General features: G+C 31.7%; 1 protein-coding gene across 11 annotated transcripts; it reads right to left on the reverse strand.

Moving 5' to 3' along the window:
- Nucleotides 1-634: 634 nt before the first annotated feature.
- LOC128168097 (cell death abnormality protein 1-like) lies at nucleotides 635-15,932 on the reverse strand. Of its 11 annotated transcripts, XM_052834204.1 has the most exons (12): nucleotides 15,838-15,932; nucleotides 14,976-15,104; nucleotides 8,324-8,506; nucleotides 7,960-8,163; nucleotides 5,248-6,742; nucleotides 5,031-5,085; nucleotides 4,651-4,763; nucleotides 4,447-4,538; nucleotides 4,109-4,152; nucleotides 2,790-3,307; nucleotides 2,498-2,616; nucleotides 635-2,345 (listed from the first exon to the last, which is right to left on the reverse strand). In XM_052834204.1, exons 1-5 carry the CDS (start codon nucleotides 15,893-15,895, stop codon nucleotides 5,667-5,669), a joined length of 1,650 nt encoding a protein of 549 aa, XP_052690164.1. In that variant the 5' UTR covers nucleotides 15,896-15,932; the 3' UTR covers nucleotides 635-2,345; nucleotides 2,498-2,616; nucleotides 2,790-3,307; nucleotides 4,109-4,152; nucleotides 4,447-4,538; nucleotides 4,651-4,763; nucleotides 5,031-5,085; nucleotides 5,248-5,666. The 11 variants fall into 11 exon arrangements, with proteins under 11 accessions (XP_052690164.1, XP_052690163.1, XP_052690159.1 ...); XM_052834203.1 differs by having other exon boundaries at nucleotides 4,671-4,763; nucleotides 5,031-6,742; XM_052834199.1 differs by having other exon boundaries at nucleotides 5,031-6,742.
- Between the last annotated feature and the right edge of the window lie 3,904 nt (nucleotides 15,933-19,836).

Below are 19,836 nucleotides of genomic sequence, written 5' to 3' on the forward strand. Positions count from 1 at the left end.
CAAACGATGTTTACACAGTTGACATATGACACACATAAAGTGTATAGCAATGCTATTTCGACATGAAGCGGTCCATAAAACATGAATGATGCCTTTATATATAAAATACTCTTAATGGCAAAGTACATGTAAATACATATAGCATTATTTTTTTCGTCCCAAAGTATCAGAATGATGTTATTATGGAGGTTTCAATTGCGTTAATATGTATCATTTGTACAGTGCAATATGACATGTTCTGAAAGCACTTGAAACACCTTTTATTTAGTTAATAACTGGGCATGCATATTTAAACTCATTATATTAAATAAGTGTGTATACAGTGTATATAGGTGTACATAGAGTGTCCTTAGCAGACAAACCCTTGTAAAGTTTATGTATAGTATCGTTTATATGTAGCGGAAATCTTGTACACTTTTATTTATTTTTACATAATATGTTAATTGGATCTTACTAACAGTTAAAGGCCATATTCGTCTGTGTGCAAACGATTTTAAAAGCAATCATGTTCGTAAATTGCTCCATTATTTGTAACAAGGTATAATACTGCAAAACAACATTTTCATCAAATGTATTAGGGGAAAACATTCTCTTATACATGTGTTTGAAATGCTACGGATATCCAAAACTTAAACAAGTGTATTTTTTTTTATTTGAAAAAAAAAATCACAATAGTTCGTAATAAAGCAATAAGGATGGTTCGGGATTATTTCGTTCAATTATGCTTTAACCTGAATAAAAAATACATCTTCTTCAATTAAAAGTTACAAAAATGCTTGTCTTTATTTGCCAATTAATTAATCGGTTTCTAGATAATGTATGTATACCCCCTTTTTCACATGATTTCAACAGTCATTACTTGTCTCACATACAGATTTATTGAAGCAAAACAAGTTTCAAATCTATTTTTTCATTACTACATATTATTGAAAATAGTAAACACTGTCATATTTATTAATTAATTGACGAACAGTAAGATATATGAAAATGTATTTTAAAAAACTGATATTTTAAAATTGTTACAAAATTATACATATCGAACTTATAATGATCTTCCTAATCTGCAACACTGTTGCTTATGTCAGAATATCGACTATATTCCTGTTGCAACTAAGAATAAAAACAACACTTTTAATAGTTTTGTTTTTTACGCTCTACAAAACATATTTAGATAATCACCACTCGATGAATTAGTGCTCGAAAAGAAATCATAGAATAATTTTCATGATATACCTTATTCGTTTGCTCTATATATGAACACCGTTAGTCTCATTTTAGGAGATAAACACATGTATTAAGAACAAATTGATTTTTCACTGAACAGTACACATACATACATATACTAAAAAAAGCGTCTGAAGTCTCATTGCAGATCTAAACGTAATACAGACATTATTCACACTAAACTGATTCTTCATCAATTCAGTATCATGAATTCACAAACGATATTCACAAAATTTAAATCACATGTACATAATAAAGATAAATGTACATGTATAACACAAAACTATGAACTGTTAAAATTACAAAACGGGACGTACTGTAAATATTCTCTCTATATATAGAGTCCATACATAAACCCTATGTTCATTTGATAACATTTAATATGAATTCAAAAATTCTAAATTTTTTATCACATTTGTTGATCTAGAAATACGTACACTTATGGGCATGATGGTGACTCACTTAAAACAGTGCAATATGTCAATAATAGTGTCTCGTACGTAAATAACTTTCAGATTACTAATATATGTTTACTGGGTAAAAATGTTACAAGTCTCTGCACAAAAGAGATGAAATTACTTTCTTGTACATAAAAGGTTCAATTGATGACAAATCACTGCAACAAGCCAAGCTAAACACATTAGTATCTTCATACTGGATTGCTAACTCTTCCTTATATTGCATCTTTAAACTGATAACAAAAAACATATCATCTTTTGCATCGTAGTCTACTCGTTAACAGAAAACACTAATACTTCTCGTTAAAAATTAGATACAGTTGATTTTTTTCATCCTCTTCCTTGATAATTACATATGTTCTTAAATCCTGGGATTTAACCTTGAAACATTCAATAAGATTAGATCTTAGATTTGTGTATTAGTTTTTAAAAGTTGTCTCCAATTAAGTATGGTTTGGAGGATGATACAAGAAAAATTGACAATCTGATTTAGTCTCTCATCAGCACTGGCTGCCCATGCCGCCTCAGAATGCTATCTTTTAATGTGAATCCTGTTTGATTGTTTCCACCTTCACTTAATTTACTGATTATGCTCATATGAATAAAGAGAAACTGTCCAAAAGAAATGGCAGCTAACTTCATGCAAAGTGTCTGAAGTTCGTTCTAAAAAATAAAAAAAAAAGGAATGAAATTAAAATTTTACAAAACACATATTTTATGATATAAAAATTTGTATGAAATTAGAAAGTATGTAAATAAAAACCAAGATTAAAGTTATCCTTTACTTCATCTTTACTGGTTTCAGCAACACTTACAAAATCCGTGGTTTTTTTTCAATAAAAACGTCTCTCTGGTGATGTCCTTAAATGTACAGTGGTGATGTCATTCATATCAGCAGCAACATCCATGCCTTTTTTGCATCTATATATTTTACCTATAAAAGAAAACATAAGATAAACACTTAGGAAAGACAACGTGAAGACTTTTATGTACACGATTTCACTGCTTAAAGCTGACATGAATTTATAAATATGCATTACTTTCCTTTTATCTTTTGACAAGCGTCTTATTAGTTTTACATGTATAGGCTGATAAATATGAATTTACCTTTACAAAAACTAAGTGTAAAGCATCTTTGGAAAGGATCTCTGTCATAGCTCCAAACGTCTTTTTTCATTGATTGCGTGTTTTGTTGTAAGCGTTATCTTTTCAGTGTGATGCCTATCTGTCTGTGTGCTTTGTTGTGAAGTATTCTGGCGAGACAGCCATCTATTTTTTTTAAAAAGATGTTTGAAGAAATTATTCATTTTTACACATCACCATATTTACATTATTCAGATAGGGGTAGGGAAATAAAAGATACATGCACCATTACAATTAAAATTATGAATGTTGGTACATGTAGGGCTCAAAAAATAAAAATCAACATGAATATAAAGATTTTTTTTTAAAAATTCAGGTTAACATAAATGTGCAATAAAAATGTACTATTACAAAACAAACATGCTTCAACAAAGAAAAGTGGCAATAGTGAATGATCCTTCTTCAACTACAAACCTGTTTTCTACCTTTTTTACATCCCTGTAATAATAACCATCATTCTTTTGCCACATAGCTCTCATAGGCTAAAACAAACTTTGCATTATCAATCATACATTGCATGTACATTGTACAGAAGTCGACCTTAAAAGGGGCATGGTCACAATTTTGGTCAAAAATTATTTTTCCAATTTTAATGTATACAGTGCTTCAGTAAGGCATTTTTAATAGGCAACCAAAATTTGAGAGCCATTCTTTTTTGTTATAAGCGAGTAACGGATCTTAAAATTCTGTGTTATGTATCATAAGACAAAAACAATTCTTTCAATTTGTTAATTGTTAACTTTTAAGAAATTATTTTACTAAAACACGAAAAAACATTTTTTTAAATTTTTAAGTATACCTATAGTATCACTATCATCATTTTCATATTTGATAAGTATATGTTTTAAGGTCTTTTATTGAATATTGGAATAAATTGTGGGTGTATAGAGCCAACTTAAAACCAAGAATAAAAGTGTTAAACGTTAGGAACTATTTATTAATGCTTAAAATGAATAAGAAGATAGACAAATCGTGAAAAAACTTAAAAATTTTTTTTACTGGTATATTGAAACTATGTAAACAAATATAGGGCAAGAACTTTGTTTACAGGACAAAGAATTTTGAGCTTTTTATCTTCCTTATGACAAAACGACTGATTCTTAAATTTCATTTGATCATTAGAAATGCATTCCTAAAGCATTTTAAAAAATAAAAACAGAAAAATAGAATTTGACCAAAATCGTGACCATGGTCCTTTAAATTGACTGTTCAGAAAACTCAAGAATATTTCGTTTTCGCTAAGGGAACAAAACTAGCTGACATAGTGTTCTAAGTGTACTTACATTCGCCTTTGGTGCTTTCATTGAATACTACTCGTACATACTCTCTAAAGCAATATAAAGTAGATTGCATGACAATGTTAACCATATTTCAAGTTTTAATAGTGTGTGAAGTTGTTACCTTTCCGTCGTTTTAATGTGTTTGTTAATGTGACACTACACATTTAAAATACTTCTCTTATAACTTAGCTTTATTCTCGTATAATAATATTTATTCAATATGAAGAGAGCATCCGGTTTATCTAATACATAGTTTCTATTAAGTTTACTGTTAGTTATGGGTTAACGTTACGCATGCGTTTTGTTCGTGTTCTACATTAACTAACCAACCGCCAACTTACACATGTACGCCCAGCATCTGCTGACCAGTTACAAGTTCTCCCTCTCCGAACGCTTTACTGAAGCGTTTGCTCTCTGTTCATCTGGGAATTTACTAGAAACAGATCCTGATAAAATCACTTTAAGAATAGCAAATCTCTGTTAAACAATACTGCAGAGAGAGAGAGAGAGAGAGAGAGAGAGAGAGAGAGAGAGAGAGAACTTACTATCATAATAATTCACATACATGTACATGTATGTAGTAAACCAAGAATTTATTTTTTTCCTCGTCAACATGTACGCTCTGATAGTATTATTCTGAGCTTCACTGTGTGACTGTCTACGTCGGTTTAATAATAATATCAATATTATTAATACTTTTTGAAATAACAATAAAATCAGTACAGTTTAAATGTCTTAACTCCATTGTTTAAAAAATGGTGGAACATGCAAAATTAGATACATAAATTTAATAGTTCATTGACACAGTTTTTGGTGGTATCTTTTCATATCAATTTCATATTTGATTTCAAGAAATGAGAGCCTGAATCCTTATATTCTAAAGGTTGTTTAAATAATACTTTACATTTTAGCCGGTTCAACTTACTTGTGATCCATTCAATGCAAAAACAGCCATAAATCAATCTTGCAACTTACACAAACTTTCAAGAAAAAATATCAATAAAAAATGGTTCTCCACCGTAAGTATGATTTACTCGAAAACATTTCTTAATTCAATCAATGTTAATTCAATAAAAAAAATCATTCAACATCTCATATTGGACAAAACCAACCGGGCACTTCAGTGGTACAATAATACTTACATCTGATACTCCGCAAGTGTTAGTCTTAAAATGGTTCTGTCACCGTCAAATGCATTTTTGGTCCGTACAAATAGCCGTACGCGTGACGGAATCCGATTCAGTAAATTCTTGTGACATTTCAGCATGATAATTTATAGATAAAGCTAGCATAGTGAGTTAAAATGTTTTTGTTTCATGTTTACATTGTTTCTCAAGAGAGAGATAGATGTTATCGGTTAATTTAACATATCAATTATGTCAATGCTTACGTTTAACATATTTATGTGTATGTTAAGAACTGTTCATTCCACTTTTTATATCTAAGTTACATGTAACAACGTGTAACCGATCGTTTTGCATTAAGTATAAATGAGTTTGATGGGACTAAAATGTAAAGATAAAACAAATTTAAAAAAAAAGATTATAAAGGGTGTATCTACTTAATACTTACATTTGAAAAGATCATCGACGCAGTTTATGGTGCATTCATTTTCACACTGGTATCCAGTAAATTTTGGTATGCACTCGGTGCATCTTAAATCGCTATTACAACTAAAATACCTAGACGGACACTTTACACACTTTCGAATTTCCTGTACATTGTCTAAATAGTAACCAATATTACAAATTTCACAGGAAAAATCGCTGGAGTTGCATTTTTCGCAGTTTTCAATTGGACATTGTGTATCGCATTGTGGACCAAACCATCCGTCCACGCATCCACTGATACAGATTCCATTTCTGTCACAAACACTCAGTGTACCAGGCAAACAGTTCCCACTGCATTGCTGTGTGCAATTTGGACCAAACGTTCCAGGATTGCACTCCGAACACACTCCACTGTTCTTGTCACATGTTTTACTTCCGCCGCATGTTCCTGAACAAAGGTATTCGCAGTTTGTACCGAACCGTCCATTTAAACAAGAGATGCAAAGATCGTTGGTACTGCAAGTTGCACAGTTATCTTTGCAAGCTGTCTCACATTTAGTTCCTCCATATCCGTCTTTACATCCATCTACACAATCTCCTGATTGCCGAGAGCATATATAATTTCTACATTGCTTTGGGCATTTAAGATTGCAAAGATCACCGTAGAAGCCGTCCCAGCATACTCCACATCCATTAACAATATTGCAGTCATCACAATTTTGACAAGTCAAGCTACAGTTTTTGCCGTACGTATTCCCGTCACATGGATTACAGTAAGGTCCATTATAGCCTATTGGGCAATTGGTACATCCAACAGATGGATCACAAGACGTTTTGCACTGCGATGGGCACTGTTTATCACATGTGTTTCCGTACCAATCAGGTTTGCATCCTTCTGTGCAAATTCCCGTATCTTGGTTGCATTTACCGTCCTTACAATTTAAATCACAAGGTATGTCACATCTTTCCCCCTGCCAACCAACCTTGCAACCACGTTCACAGACACCTGTATACCCATCACATCTATTGTCTACACAGTTTCTACACTCACGGTCACATAGATCTCCGTAGGTACCTTGGGCACATTCTGTAAAAATTCAATTTTGTATGTAACGCGCTTTCTGATTTGCTGAAAAATTAGCTTATATTGTAGAAAGAATGTTGCTTACGTCCAAGATAGGATAAAGTCAAAATATATTAACCCGCCTGCCGTTACGTTTGAATTGTGTGCAATTGTCCAATTAAATTTAAAATCTTTACATTATATACAAACTTTGGTGTAAGTAACAATTGGATTTCTGGTGCAGTGGTTCTTGAGAAGAAGATTTTTAAAGACACACCCTATTTTCACTGTTTTGGGATGATCTCCCTCGTTTAGAATACCTGCCCATAAGATTCTTTGAACCAAGTTAAATTTAATTTGACTCAGTCGTTCTAGGAAAAAAGTAAAAGATTACTGATGGACGGACGGACAGACAGACACAGAGACTGACAACCTTCGGTTCAGGTGATCTAAAACACATGTAATTGTTAATTAGTATGGAGGGGTATCACCTTTGCAAGATTTGTCTAGATTGAAAAAAAATTCACTTCCGAATTTCAGACCCGTGCCACACAAAGTAACTCCCATATACTATATAACGTTAGTTTCCTATGATTAAAAATGGATTAAATCCCACAAAAAATGAAGTTGTTGATTTTTCAGTTTAATTTGAAAATTATTCAAACCTTCAATGCTGAGTTACTGGAACTCTTTACCGTTTATTTTCCCTATATGTGTACGATTTATGCATTTAATTAATTAATAAGTATGTGTTAAATGGTAGGACGTAAAAATATTGCTTATTTTTATTTTAAATGCAGACGACACAGTTTTATTTTAGGAGACAGGTCAAGGTTCACAATGCATGAAAGGCAAATACAATTATATAAATGAATATAAAAGTTAATGTAAATAAATCGCTATTGGGCAAATATCTTTATTTAAAAGCGTTTAAAATAAAGAGCAAATATGTTTAGTATGTGTTTAAAGACTGTCCTTTTTATTATCGTGTTCTTTACTTTATAATTTCAGTTCTTGTTTGTTAGATTGTATTCATTTCACCTCTGTCAGTATTAAATGCAATTTTGGTAGAAGAAAAATGTCACTGTAATTAGATATCACTTTCCCGCAATCATTCAGTGTAAACACCAAGTCATGCATTTTCGTTTAATATTATGAACATTATAATTAACAGTAATAAACAATACATGTGCAATGTCGTTCATTTTAAAAGTAAAAAAAAACCCGGAAAACAAACTTACCATAAACCTGTATTTCGTACACCATAAGACGCCCCAATGTAGAATTTGTTGTGATGACAAATTGATCTCCAGTTAATGTCTTAGTGCATATTACATTTCGAGGGTTCTTATAATTTGTTGCATAGAAAATGTTACACAGTGTGACGTCAGTTAATTCCGTTAGAGTTGAATTTGTGATGTAAACAGAAAACGTGGTATACCGATCTGTAAAAAAATGATAATATAAGATAGATATACCGATCTGTAAAAAAATGATAATATAAGATAGATAGATAGATAGATAGATAGATAGATAGATAGATAGATAGATACATAGATACATAGATAGATACATAGATAGATAGATCTTTTTCATATATTTTACCTTCATTTGAAATTAAGTATATCCCTTTAATTGTAAATATAGTGGACAGGGTTATTGTCAGCCAAGGATACTTTTCTGTTTTTGTTAGAGCGTATGTCCCAGGGTCCTCGTCTACAGCATTCATTGCAAAGTTGTTCCCAGTAGTTGAGGATGAGGTCGCTGTTGCTTTGTATGCTAAGTTCTCTGAATGATATAAATTTAACTTAAAGTCTAATTTGAATTTCACATGACAACCATTCTAAGCATACTACTCACGAACTTTGAAAAAGAAAAGAATATTAAATACTTCGAAAGCATTTGCAAAAGGGTTTAAAATCATTGAAATGACAAAAGTTCAAAATATGTTACATGTATTACTTATCAATAATTCAAATGACATATTGCTACCCGTTTTGACTGCCACCAATTTTTTAACACTTTCAGTTTTTCTTTATAAACTATTGAGTCAATATTGACAATATAAATTAATTAAGTGTGTATTAATGTAGGAAAGGGGAACGGGAATTGTGAAATTCAAGAGACACTCAATAAAAAAAATTATTTTAAAAAAACTATATATTTAAAGTACAAGTATGAATATTATAAACACTCGCCTTATTCTAACTTTTTTTTTTAATTTACAAATTTCGGCCTTCATTAGGGTATGTCAACAAATTTGATAATTATAAACCAGACTACTACATGCTTTGTTCGTCCTGTATTCGAAGAGAAGATGTCAAAAATGTAAACATTAACAAACGAACAGATGGATAGACAAATTGACAAAACGGATGGGTGAATGGTCAAAACAGGAAACCTTCACTTTTTGTTATGATTGAAGATCTTTGGTTAGAAAGCCTTATAAATCAAAGTACTGAAGTACTGACGGGAGTTGATTTTATCGATTATTATTTATTTTAGAATCAACGATAATGTTATTTTGCATGGCAAGTGGTTTCTTATATGTATTTGATTTACGCACATTTTTATAATATGAATACTCGGACTCTTCCGAAAAGAATTTCGAGAAAACCCCATATAAATCATGTCGTGTAATATTTTAAGATATTATTAAAATTCCATCAACGTACGTATCAGTAATCGAAATATATCTGAAAAATTGTATGGATCCAAGCAATATTGAAATCTAGCTTCGTTCAACCAGACGCTCGACTGTCTCCGTTAATCTCCAACAAGCAAGAGAAATTCTCTGCTTGTCGAAGATTTACGGAAACCATCGATCGTCTGGTTGAACGATACTATAGTAAACTCTAGCGTATGAATACAGTCATACCACTACAAAAAATGTCTAAATTGTTTCCTACCATTTAAAATCTGACTATTTTCAAGGTATTAATAAATAAGTTTCCTTGAAAAACAATGCTTCAGAAATCATTACAGCGAATTTATCGATTATTTCCGAGAACTAAGTCTTGTCAGCGGTGATGATTTGTGCTTAGGTCCAAACACTGTTTCACTTCGGTTTGCCAGAGTAACTGCATAGGAGAGTTGATTAAAATCAACTACCAAAAATGAACAATTACACTGTAATATTCTTTATGTAAAACGGAAAGTACTTGTATGTGTTGAAACAGTCTTGGTTTAATGATCTATTGCTAAAAAAGAGGAATGATTGTTAAAGAGACAGTACGGTGCATCTTATTAAAAAATATCTTCCGATCGGGTTCGATATTTTGTACTACTCATAATTAAATGTGTAAACTTTGTTGAATGTGTAAACTTTTAAAAGATTATAAAGTTTTTCCATTAAATCTATCTAATTATTTCATTACAAAATAATAATTAATTGTAATCCATAAGTATATGCATCGCAACGTGTTACAAGGTTCCGCCTTCTTTACTTTTACGCATGCGGATATACTACAAGGTTAGCTTTTTAAAAAAGCTCAGAAAGTCAGCCAGCGGAATAATATTAATGTTGGGTAAAACGTGAATACACAATCTATTTAAACACGAACTTTAATAAAGTTTCCAGAACAATAATAATATCCAAGTGTGTATTTAGTTTGCATGCTTCTTTTTTATTGCATGACGTCAAGAATATCTAAGGTTTGAAAGTTGCATTCTCCGAAACAGTCAAGGCAATAGGAGCAAGCAAGTTCAAGATTTTTCATAAAAAGGTAAACCAATGCATGATTAATGTGTCAACATTTACATTTACAATTGATGAAAATGTTATATAGGATGTAATAAGCAACAGTGAGCAAGAGTTTTCAAATAAAAGGGCTGTTCACCATGCACGTGTGTACATGGTGTAATCCTGATTTTAAAATAGATCGCCATATCTGAACAGTGCGAGGCAGGGGTGTCAACTGAACGAGTTGTTACACATTGCCAATTACGGTACGTGTACAATGCAAGTAATAATTGATGTTGGGATTCATCACTAACAACGAATCATCATTTTGAATTCAAACAAATATGTATTCATGTAGCTGGATTATTTACCGGATGAACAAATTCGCTGAAGCGGGGTGTAACCCGATTTTCGATCAATTGGGCGAGTTCATTTATCTTGAAAGGGTGTAACTCACGTGTCGTACTAAATGTACTTTAAACAATAACAACTCAAGTGTGTATATATGTTAACTCGATAGATTTCTTCTGACACATTCAATCCAAAGTATGATATATGTAATTGTTACAAAATAAATGTCAAAAAATCAGTTGATCCCCTTCAAATGTATCAACCATCAGAGATCTTAGTGCTGCGTGAATGGTAGAGCAGGGCTTTGCGCCATAATGGTCTCATTCATAATTTTTGCTCGCCGATAAGTTGACTAGTTCAAATGGGGATTATAAGAATACTACAGAGCACATCATGTATACACATCACAGGCATGCAGCATCTGTAGTGGGCGGGCTACCTCTCCCACTTTTTTTCGCGGCATACTTCTTAACTTGACTTATAAAAAAAAAATGAAAATGTCATGGGTGCCCTCCACTTTTGTTGGAGCATGTAATTAAATGACACTGAAAATAAGGAATTTTAATTGAACTTAATTGAAGTTACAATGAAAACTACCCGCACCCAACCCCCACCCCCTTACCACGGATCAGGATTTTCCTTCATGATTTTGAGAATTCCCCCTGTTTTTAAATTGCTTGTCAAGATTTTTTTAATGAAGATAAGTGATTGAATATCCTTTTCTATTTCCTTAATATTTTTTATTATATAACAAAAACAATTTAAGATTTGGTTATTTTATCTTCCGCTTTCAAGCTTACATGCAATTACTTATATGATACACGCATGTGCATTCTTAAAATAAAATAAAATTATTTAATTTCAAGTGATGAACATGCACTAGATCAAAGGAAAAGACTGAAAATTCTTATTTAATAATAAACGTTCCGTTTATGAATTCATGATCGGCAGCGAAAATTAAAATTCATTTTTTGAAAGATAGCCTCATCAATCTATGCATGCTTACATAGAATAATTTTGTTTAGTCAGGCAAGTTTTTGGAAAGCTATTACTTGTGACTGTATGTACATTTGCGGAGACAAGCTTGTAGCAGTGTAAATACAATGTATGACTCCAAACCTACTTATTACTTAAAATTGTAACTTTGCAAAAATTGCTCTCTAGATTTTATGGTCTCATCGACGTCGCAAACCACTGCCAATATATTCCCATTCCAATCTAACTAAGAGAATTGGGAAAATATATATATGCAGACTTCGGCCTGTGGGTGCAGACAATACACATGTCTTTAAAACGATTAGCAATTTGACCTAGAAACTGACCAGTTTTATAACATATTCGAATTTCTCTAACACGGACTGTCTAATTCCTTAATACCCAGAATTCCAATTTACGCGAGCGCAATTGAAGTATTATCCCAACTTAATTAGTCAGCCCGCGGGCTGACCGATGTATCAAATATCCAAAATCCGCGGAAATCACCGAAATCTTACCAAAATCTAGCGAAATCTATTGAGTGTGGGCATTTACTTTATATTATTTTTCATATTTAGAAAGAACACAATACCAGTCATAATTTATAGTGATACTTTTCAAGCATTTTAAATATATCAATTGTGATTTCTAATCATCAGCGGAGAAAATAGGCAGTCATAAAGGTTGAATAACACATCATCACAAAATGGCTGACCGCTGGTCGAAACGACATTTCGTTTTATTTAAACAATTTTATGGACTGAAAAATGTAAATTACTCCATAGCGGAGTGAATAAAGTGTCGGACTTGTGATCCGCACATCCCGAGTTCGAATCCCGTATGGACTTTTGTTTTTACTTACTGGAATACTTATTTTAGATATTCTTTGTTTATCCCCAAACTGCAAATATTTCGCTTATTATTTGACATTTGTACAGTTTATTTATCATTATATCTTTCATTATCAATTGAAGAGACAAAATATTGAAGTTGTTTAAAACCATTTGAATTCAAATATGTCTTTTATTCCTATTCCCATGCACGCTCTGTGTGTATCCATGGGGATGGGTGCATTTACGTGGTTGTACAATTGCTCCCATTACTAGGGAAACACACCACAAACGTGTTAAATTTTAGTAATATAGTCTAATTAATTTTTTTTATCCAGTGACATACATTACGCATGTAGACAATTAGTGTAGGCAAATTTAAGTTTCATGTTGAAAAGGAAACGTAGCTAAGATCTGGCGATTTATAGTCTGCCTTATGAGCAAAATTCGAGTTAACATGTCGTGATTTTAACCCAAATATTTTAAAAAGAGTAACATACATATACATGTATGTATCTTCAGCGATTAACATGAAATGAATTCCCAGTTAATCATGTGGACGATATTTGTCAAAGTCTCTTCTGAATTATGAACCTGTGCTTCTTTAAGTAATCCGTTAAATATAGTCCGAAATTCGGCTCAGACGGCTGCTTGTTTCGATCAAATTAGGGTGAACTTAATCTCCTGCTTACTTCGGTTTTTCACTTTGGACATCCTTTCAACTCCTCATTTGTCAAAAATGTTTGCTTCTTACCTTTACAGGGCTTACATCCAACAAAACTTTCACGAACCGGAAGTCGTACATAAAATTTCTTAGTGTTGTAATTTTAACGATATCTTAAAAAATATATAACGGAATTCCTTGAAAATAAATAGGGTTTGTCCTTTAATCATGCTAATGAAGTGTACGAAGTTTGATACACACGCATGCTTGGTTTTTTTTTTTTTAATTTTGCTAAAAAGGCTGAAATGGACACACACACATACATACACACACTCACGCACAGCAGTGATACTATATCCCCCTTGCGACAAGTTGCGCGAGGGGATAATAAATCTAATTCATAATAATCTTGACAAATGATTAATGTAGATGCCTCAATCGGGACATCTAAATTATTTTTTCTACAAAAATATGACAAACAGAAGTGTATAAATCAATATATTATTTGATCATTTAAGTAGAAAATTTCCAATTTCGAAATAAAAAATTGCTACAAGGATATTGCAGCTTCTGTTGTTTAAAGGGGCATGGTCACGATTTTGGTCAAAAACTATTTTTCCCATTTTAATATTTACAATGCTTCAGAGAGGCATTTTAAATAGACAACCGAAATTTGATTGTCATTTCTTGAGTTTTAAGCAAGTTACAGAGCTTGAAATTCTTCGCTATGTAAACAAAGCGTTTGTTTACATTTTGAACGTTGAAGTAATAATTTCAGTTTTAAATCTTAATCGAATGTTTTAAACGTTAGGAACTGTTTATCTATGCTTAAAATAAATAAAAAGATAGACAAATAAGCTGGAAAAAGAATTTTTACTGGTAAATTGAACCTATGTAAACAAAAACAGGGCACGAGCCTTGTTTACATGACAAAGAATTGTGAGCCATGTATCCTGCTTATATCTCAACGAATTAATGACTCTCAAATTTTATTTGATCGTTAAAAATGCATTTCTTAAGCATTGTAAATAATAAAAACATAAAAATAGAATTTTAACAAAATCGTGACCATGCCCCTTTAAAGACGATTATAATTATTATACATGTAAAAATTTGAGAAATTTTATATACTCGAACTATTACAATCAACGTTTTTTCTTATTTCCTAACGATACAGTGGGTTAATCTGAAGTTAAACATGCATGTTTTTTAGCTTAACTATCTCTAGAAATATTTCAGCAAAATGTAAAAATGTTGCATTGAATTCTGGTTTCATTTGTATTTGTTGACCACAATGTTCGTGGATTTCATGATTAATGTGATACTCAAAATAAAATGTTTATCAAATTCAAGAGTCATTATCAATTATTTAAGTCGCATGACTTAGTTGTCCAAAAAATTTATCCCTCTACCAAACTCTTTTTTTTTAATCCACGAAAATGGTTGTCGACGAAAATTAATAAAACAACAGTTTACATATTGAAATGGAATTTATCCCCCTTTATAGGATGATTGACTTAAAGCTGTTGCTTGTTAACTTAACAAAATGTCATATCTATCTATCTATCTATCTATCTATCTATCTATCTATCTATCTATCTATCTATCTATCTATCTATCTATCTATCTATCTATCTATCTCTCTCTCTCTCTCTCTCTCTCTATCTATCTATCTATCTCTCCATCTCTCTCTCTCTATCTATCGAACATATAACATGATGAAATCTTTTGAATAAAATGATGAATTCTTCTTACTTCTTTGGCAACGATTGTTTATTGATCCACCCCATCCCGCTTCACAGAGCTCGCAATAATTATCACGAGTATAACCACAAATGGCACAGCATGTACAATGGCAATCACATGTTCCGTCTATACACTGGGCTTTGGAAGTAGAAATTTGAATAATATTTCTAACATCATCAAATTTAGATTATAACATTAAACTTGTTAGATAAAATACAACAATTTATCATCAATAATGAAGTAAAAATATGTAATTTCCATCCGCATATATGTATTATTTAAAAGAAAATAGATATTTTATAATATTAGCATAATTATCAATTGATATGTCTTATAATGCAGATGGTTATACATAAACAAAGTGTTAAAATAAGGTATTAAAGTGTATACATGTGTATGTAACTATAAACCAGCTTGTTTACTCTTTTTCTGGATTACTCAACTTTGATTCTAATTCAAACATCATGTTAGACTTACCAAAATTCATACGTATAATACGTAACAATTTTGACGATATAACTCTTACATTTCGTTTCCTTTTATGTCTGTGTAATTTTTAGGTTAAATTACGACGAATAAACATGTTTGAAAATGGTTTAGACAAGGTTGCTTTTGAAATAGATACCGCTCTATAAATCCATGATGAATAGTCATCAAATCTATTCACCGACGCCATTCATTTTCCTTTCTGTCTTTCCGATTAAGAGATAAAGAAAGTATCCGTCAGTAAGATAAAAACACCCTCTTACTAACTATTTAGACAAGCAGCAAATTCAAAAGCAGCCGAAGAAAAAAGTTGCTACTGAGGTGGATAATAAACTTGCTATTGTCTGAAAAGTCAGTGTACAGGTATATGATAAATTATACTTACTAGAAACAAACTTGACAGATACAAGAATCACTAACGTGTATCTCCACAGGGACTTCATTTTGAATGTTCTTTTTGTGAGTTAAATACACTTTATGTCTTGTTTATAAACTTCCTGGATCCTGAGATCATGTGACAAATAATAATCACTTCGTTAGAGGTTAAAATATAAAACAAATAGCTTTCTATGTTTTTAAAATATTCAAATCCGGAGTATATAATTTCGCTTTCATGATCTTAGCAAAATGAAGTACTTACATGTATGTTTACTTGTTTTATGAAGTGGTCACTCCGATTAATGCACGATCAACGCACAGTTGAATCAAAATCTTAGTTATTAATATTAACAATATATATTTTAGACTGTCTGGTTCGAGGGAAAAAATTCTGTTTGCCCGTTTGATCAGATCGAGGTCCTTTTCTCTAACAATAGTATATGAATTTAATTACTTTGAATTTAAGCGGCATGGTTCGATTTTTTTTCGCTATTACGGTATCAAAACATTCTCCATACAAACCAATTATCTTAGAAAGTTAGATATTCGACTTTTTATTCCAGCAGAATCGGTCTCCTTTCAAAGTTAAATATATTCAGAGTAAATAAAATAGTTTTTTATGTGCATACCCCCCAAAAAATTAATGAAACCAAACTGCAAAATAGGAAAGTTTAGAAAATGAAACCGTTCAGTGTCGTCCCCCGAATGATTTGGTTTATTCAACCCGCATATTGTACATCGATTGTAAACAAAACAAACTCAAATAATATTAGTGAACTAAATGTACACAGGTTTATTTATTATTTGCCAAAATATTATAACCTTTTTTTTATAGCAAAGTTGGAATACAATCATAGCCGCTTTGACATTATCTCCGCAAAGTCAAGGCTTTGTGAATACGGAACTCCGTAACTTGTGTGGAGTTCCGTAATCACAAAGCCTTGACGTTGCAATTGTGAAGATGCTTCGTCTTTAGAGCGAACTTCAATATAACGCAGTATATCCCTTTGGTGTCGTTTGTTTTTGTAAACAAATTTTGTACTTTTTTTTTTTCAAATATGGCTTAATTGGCCGGGAAAACTACTGCAATGCCTTTTATTAAGCACATACTTAGAATACTTATCGTTCGTTTAAAAGCCTTCACAAAATTTAATAAAAAATCGGACCAAGCAGCTTTAACTAATGCCATGATCAACAATCATGATAATAATTGTATGATTTGTATTTTTATTATATACATTTCATTTGCATTGTATAATTTACATATATATTGGATAATTTTCATTTGTACTGTAAACTTTACCATTTGTATAATTTTATTTTTATTTTATACATTTTGTTTGTATTGTATCTCAGAGTTTGTTTATGCAGGTATTTGTTTGTTACGAAGGATGTAATTGGTTTAATAATATTCTCACTAGTAATCAAACTGATTAATACACGTGCAAAGTGTTTTTGGTGGGCTTGATTTTCATACACATGTGTAACTTCGACGTAAACAAAGTGTCATGCCTTGCTACATGTAGATCCACCTGTGTTTTCGCTTCTAGATTGTAAATGAAATGTTGTTTAAAAAGGAGATTTCCCCCAAAAATTCGTTTTGAATCTTAATTTGTTTCTAAATTTGTGCAATTTTGGTAAGAATATATAGTAAAAAGAATATGGGGGAATAAGCCGAGGCAAAAAACCACATAGGTCCATTAAAAAAAATAACATTTTTTTGTCTAACAAATTTCACTTTTGTTACATTTATTAAATTAAACATATGCAATCATATACATTCAGTGCTGCCATAACCCACACATAAAACTTCATGTATAAACTTGCCTTTTTTCAAGTGACCATTATATGTATTATAACATGTGTATATTAATTGTATATGTCTATGAGCTGTACAGCTGTTGACCAATAAACTATACAATACAAAAAAAAGTAACTTCACATTTAATTGTTATCAAGACAACAAAATAGTTATATGCTAATTTGGCAACAAAATGATATAGAAATCGGATGTTCAAATTATATTTTTTCATAGAGTGGGTCATCGTACCATTATTTAAAGAACGAATAATGATAACACTTAGTACATCTATCTTTTTCGATTTTCCAGGAAATGGTACGAAAACCCACTCTATGGTAAAAAGTAAGTTTTCTTCTTTTAATTTTTAAGATTGGTCTTTAAATGGCTAAGTCCAGTTGTTTGCGTAATACTGATAACAATACAATACGGTAACTTTTTTTTGCAAATTTATACATACCAAAGACCTTTTTTGGCTTGTCAATATTTTGTACAAGTCTAGCCCCCCCCCCCCCCCCTACTTTCAATTTGATTCCGACGCTACTCATTTTTTTTTGGGGGGGGGGGGGGGGACTTGTTTTAAATACCTACAAAAGGTGTTACCTAAATTCCTCCTGTTTGCGAAGCGGAAAAAAATCGACTACTACAAATGGTGGAATCGACTCCTCCATACTCTTTGTCGACTCCCCTGCGTTAGGGGTTGTATATGATGACCGAGGTAAATTAGTAAATGAAATATTTTTAAAAAGTAATCAACATTTTTATATTTAAACTCTTTAAATGAGTACGTGATTGTCATTTCAAATTTGCCAGTTTAAAGTATATGTAAATACTATAAAATTTAAGCACAGTTACGCCTTTTTGGACATTTTCATTTGGACAACACTGTCCACCGTTTTAATGCCCAGTTAACTCGTACGTTTATTACTTCTTATTAGAGGTATGAGAAGGTCGTTGGCATTTGCACCGGCTTATTCCCCCAGATTCTTTATACTGTAGTGACACCTGCATTTAATCTAAGGTTTCTGTTTCTGACAATTTTGTGGACTTTTTGAACATTTTAGGAAATCCCGGATTTTCTCTTTCACAAAACTTGTTTTTTAACCAGGAAAAATTGACAGCAAGAAAGAAAACAGTGCTATGCACGGTGAATTTACTCCAATACAGAACGTCTGTACGATGTCAGCTTAAAACAAATGCATTGAATGTTAATTTAATTTTTTTTTTTTTCAAATTAAGATGGTTCGATATTTTGATGTAACAGTCCATTGTTCAATTTACAAAAAGTGAATTTCATTTGCTGCTTTACATTGGAGATTCTTTTGATGGGATTTAATTTTTTTTTAATATTTATTTTCAACAAGCTAAGACAAACTAAGATAAAAAAAAATGTTATCTTTGGGCAAAACTATATGTTTTTTATATCTTATGACAGTTACAAGCCCTTGAACAACAAAGGCTATCAAATCATAAACCACACTAACGTACACCCACACCAAACCCCTCACCCTGGTCTACAGGAAAGACCTTCTTTGCACCTTGTGCAAAAGGTGCTCCCACAGGCGACTATGATTCGAACACTTACCTCCATCAATAATGAATATGTACCGATGCCATGAATAAAAAGTTTTGCTTACTACTGGGCAAAAAGCAGCAAACTACCTACATAATTAAGAATGTGGGCGCTTAAGATGTAGATTCGGCAGGAATCTGGGCGCACAAGGAGAGTGAAAATTTCATCAATTAATTTTGAATATTTTTCGAATTATAACCGTTATTTGGTTTCTGTTGGATGAGGAATGAGTGGAAAAATATTTGAAATGCAAAAGGTTTTATTATAATATGGGTCTAAATATAGCAACACGATGCAATTCATGCAAAATCCTACTTATTTACAACTGTTTTTAAATGATTTTGTTGTCTCTGGGTCTTCTCTCCACAAATTTGAAACGTGTAAAGGTAACATATTTCAACATTAAAAATGTCGCATTTTAAAAAAAGATGGAGAGATGACCCAGAGATGACTAATTATGTACTTTTCAAATTATTTGTTGAAGGATAAAAAACAAAGTCCATTGATATGACAGTGGTGTTTCAAACAGTACTTTAAAGAGCATATATTGACAAGTCTCCGTGGATCAGTGGTTTCGTCCTGGATTTAGTGAATACATACATTCAGTGTTTTGGGTTCAAATCCAACTGGTGGTC

The sequence above is a fragment of the Crassostrea angulata genome, chromosome 10, assembly GCF_025612915.1.
Source record: "Crassostrea angulata isolate pt1a10 chromosome 10, ASM2561291v2, whole genome shotgun sequence".
Lineage (NCBI taxonomy): Eukaryota > Metazoa > Mollusca > Bivalvia > Ostreida > Ostreidae > Magallana > Magallana angulata.

Excerpts from the sequence above, each read along its gene's own strand:
- LOC128168097 (XM_052834204.1), bottom strand. The coding sequence starts at position 15,895 with ATGAAGTCCCTGTGGAGATACACGTTAGTGATTCTTGTATCTGTCAAG. Across the intron at positions 8,164-8,323 it reads ATACTTAATTTCAAATGAAG|ATCGGTATACCACGTTTTCT; the intron begins GTAAAATATATG and ends ATTTTTTTACAG. Across the intron at positions 6,743-7,959 it reads GTACGAAATACAGGTTTATG|AATGTGCCCAAGGTACCTAC; the intron begins GTAAGTTTGTTT and ends GAATTTTTACAG.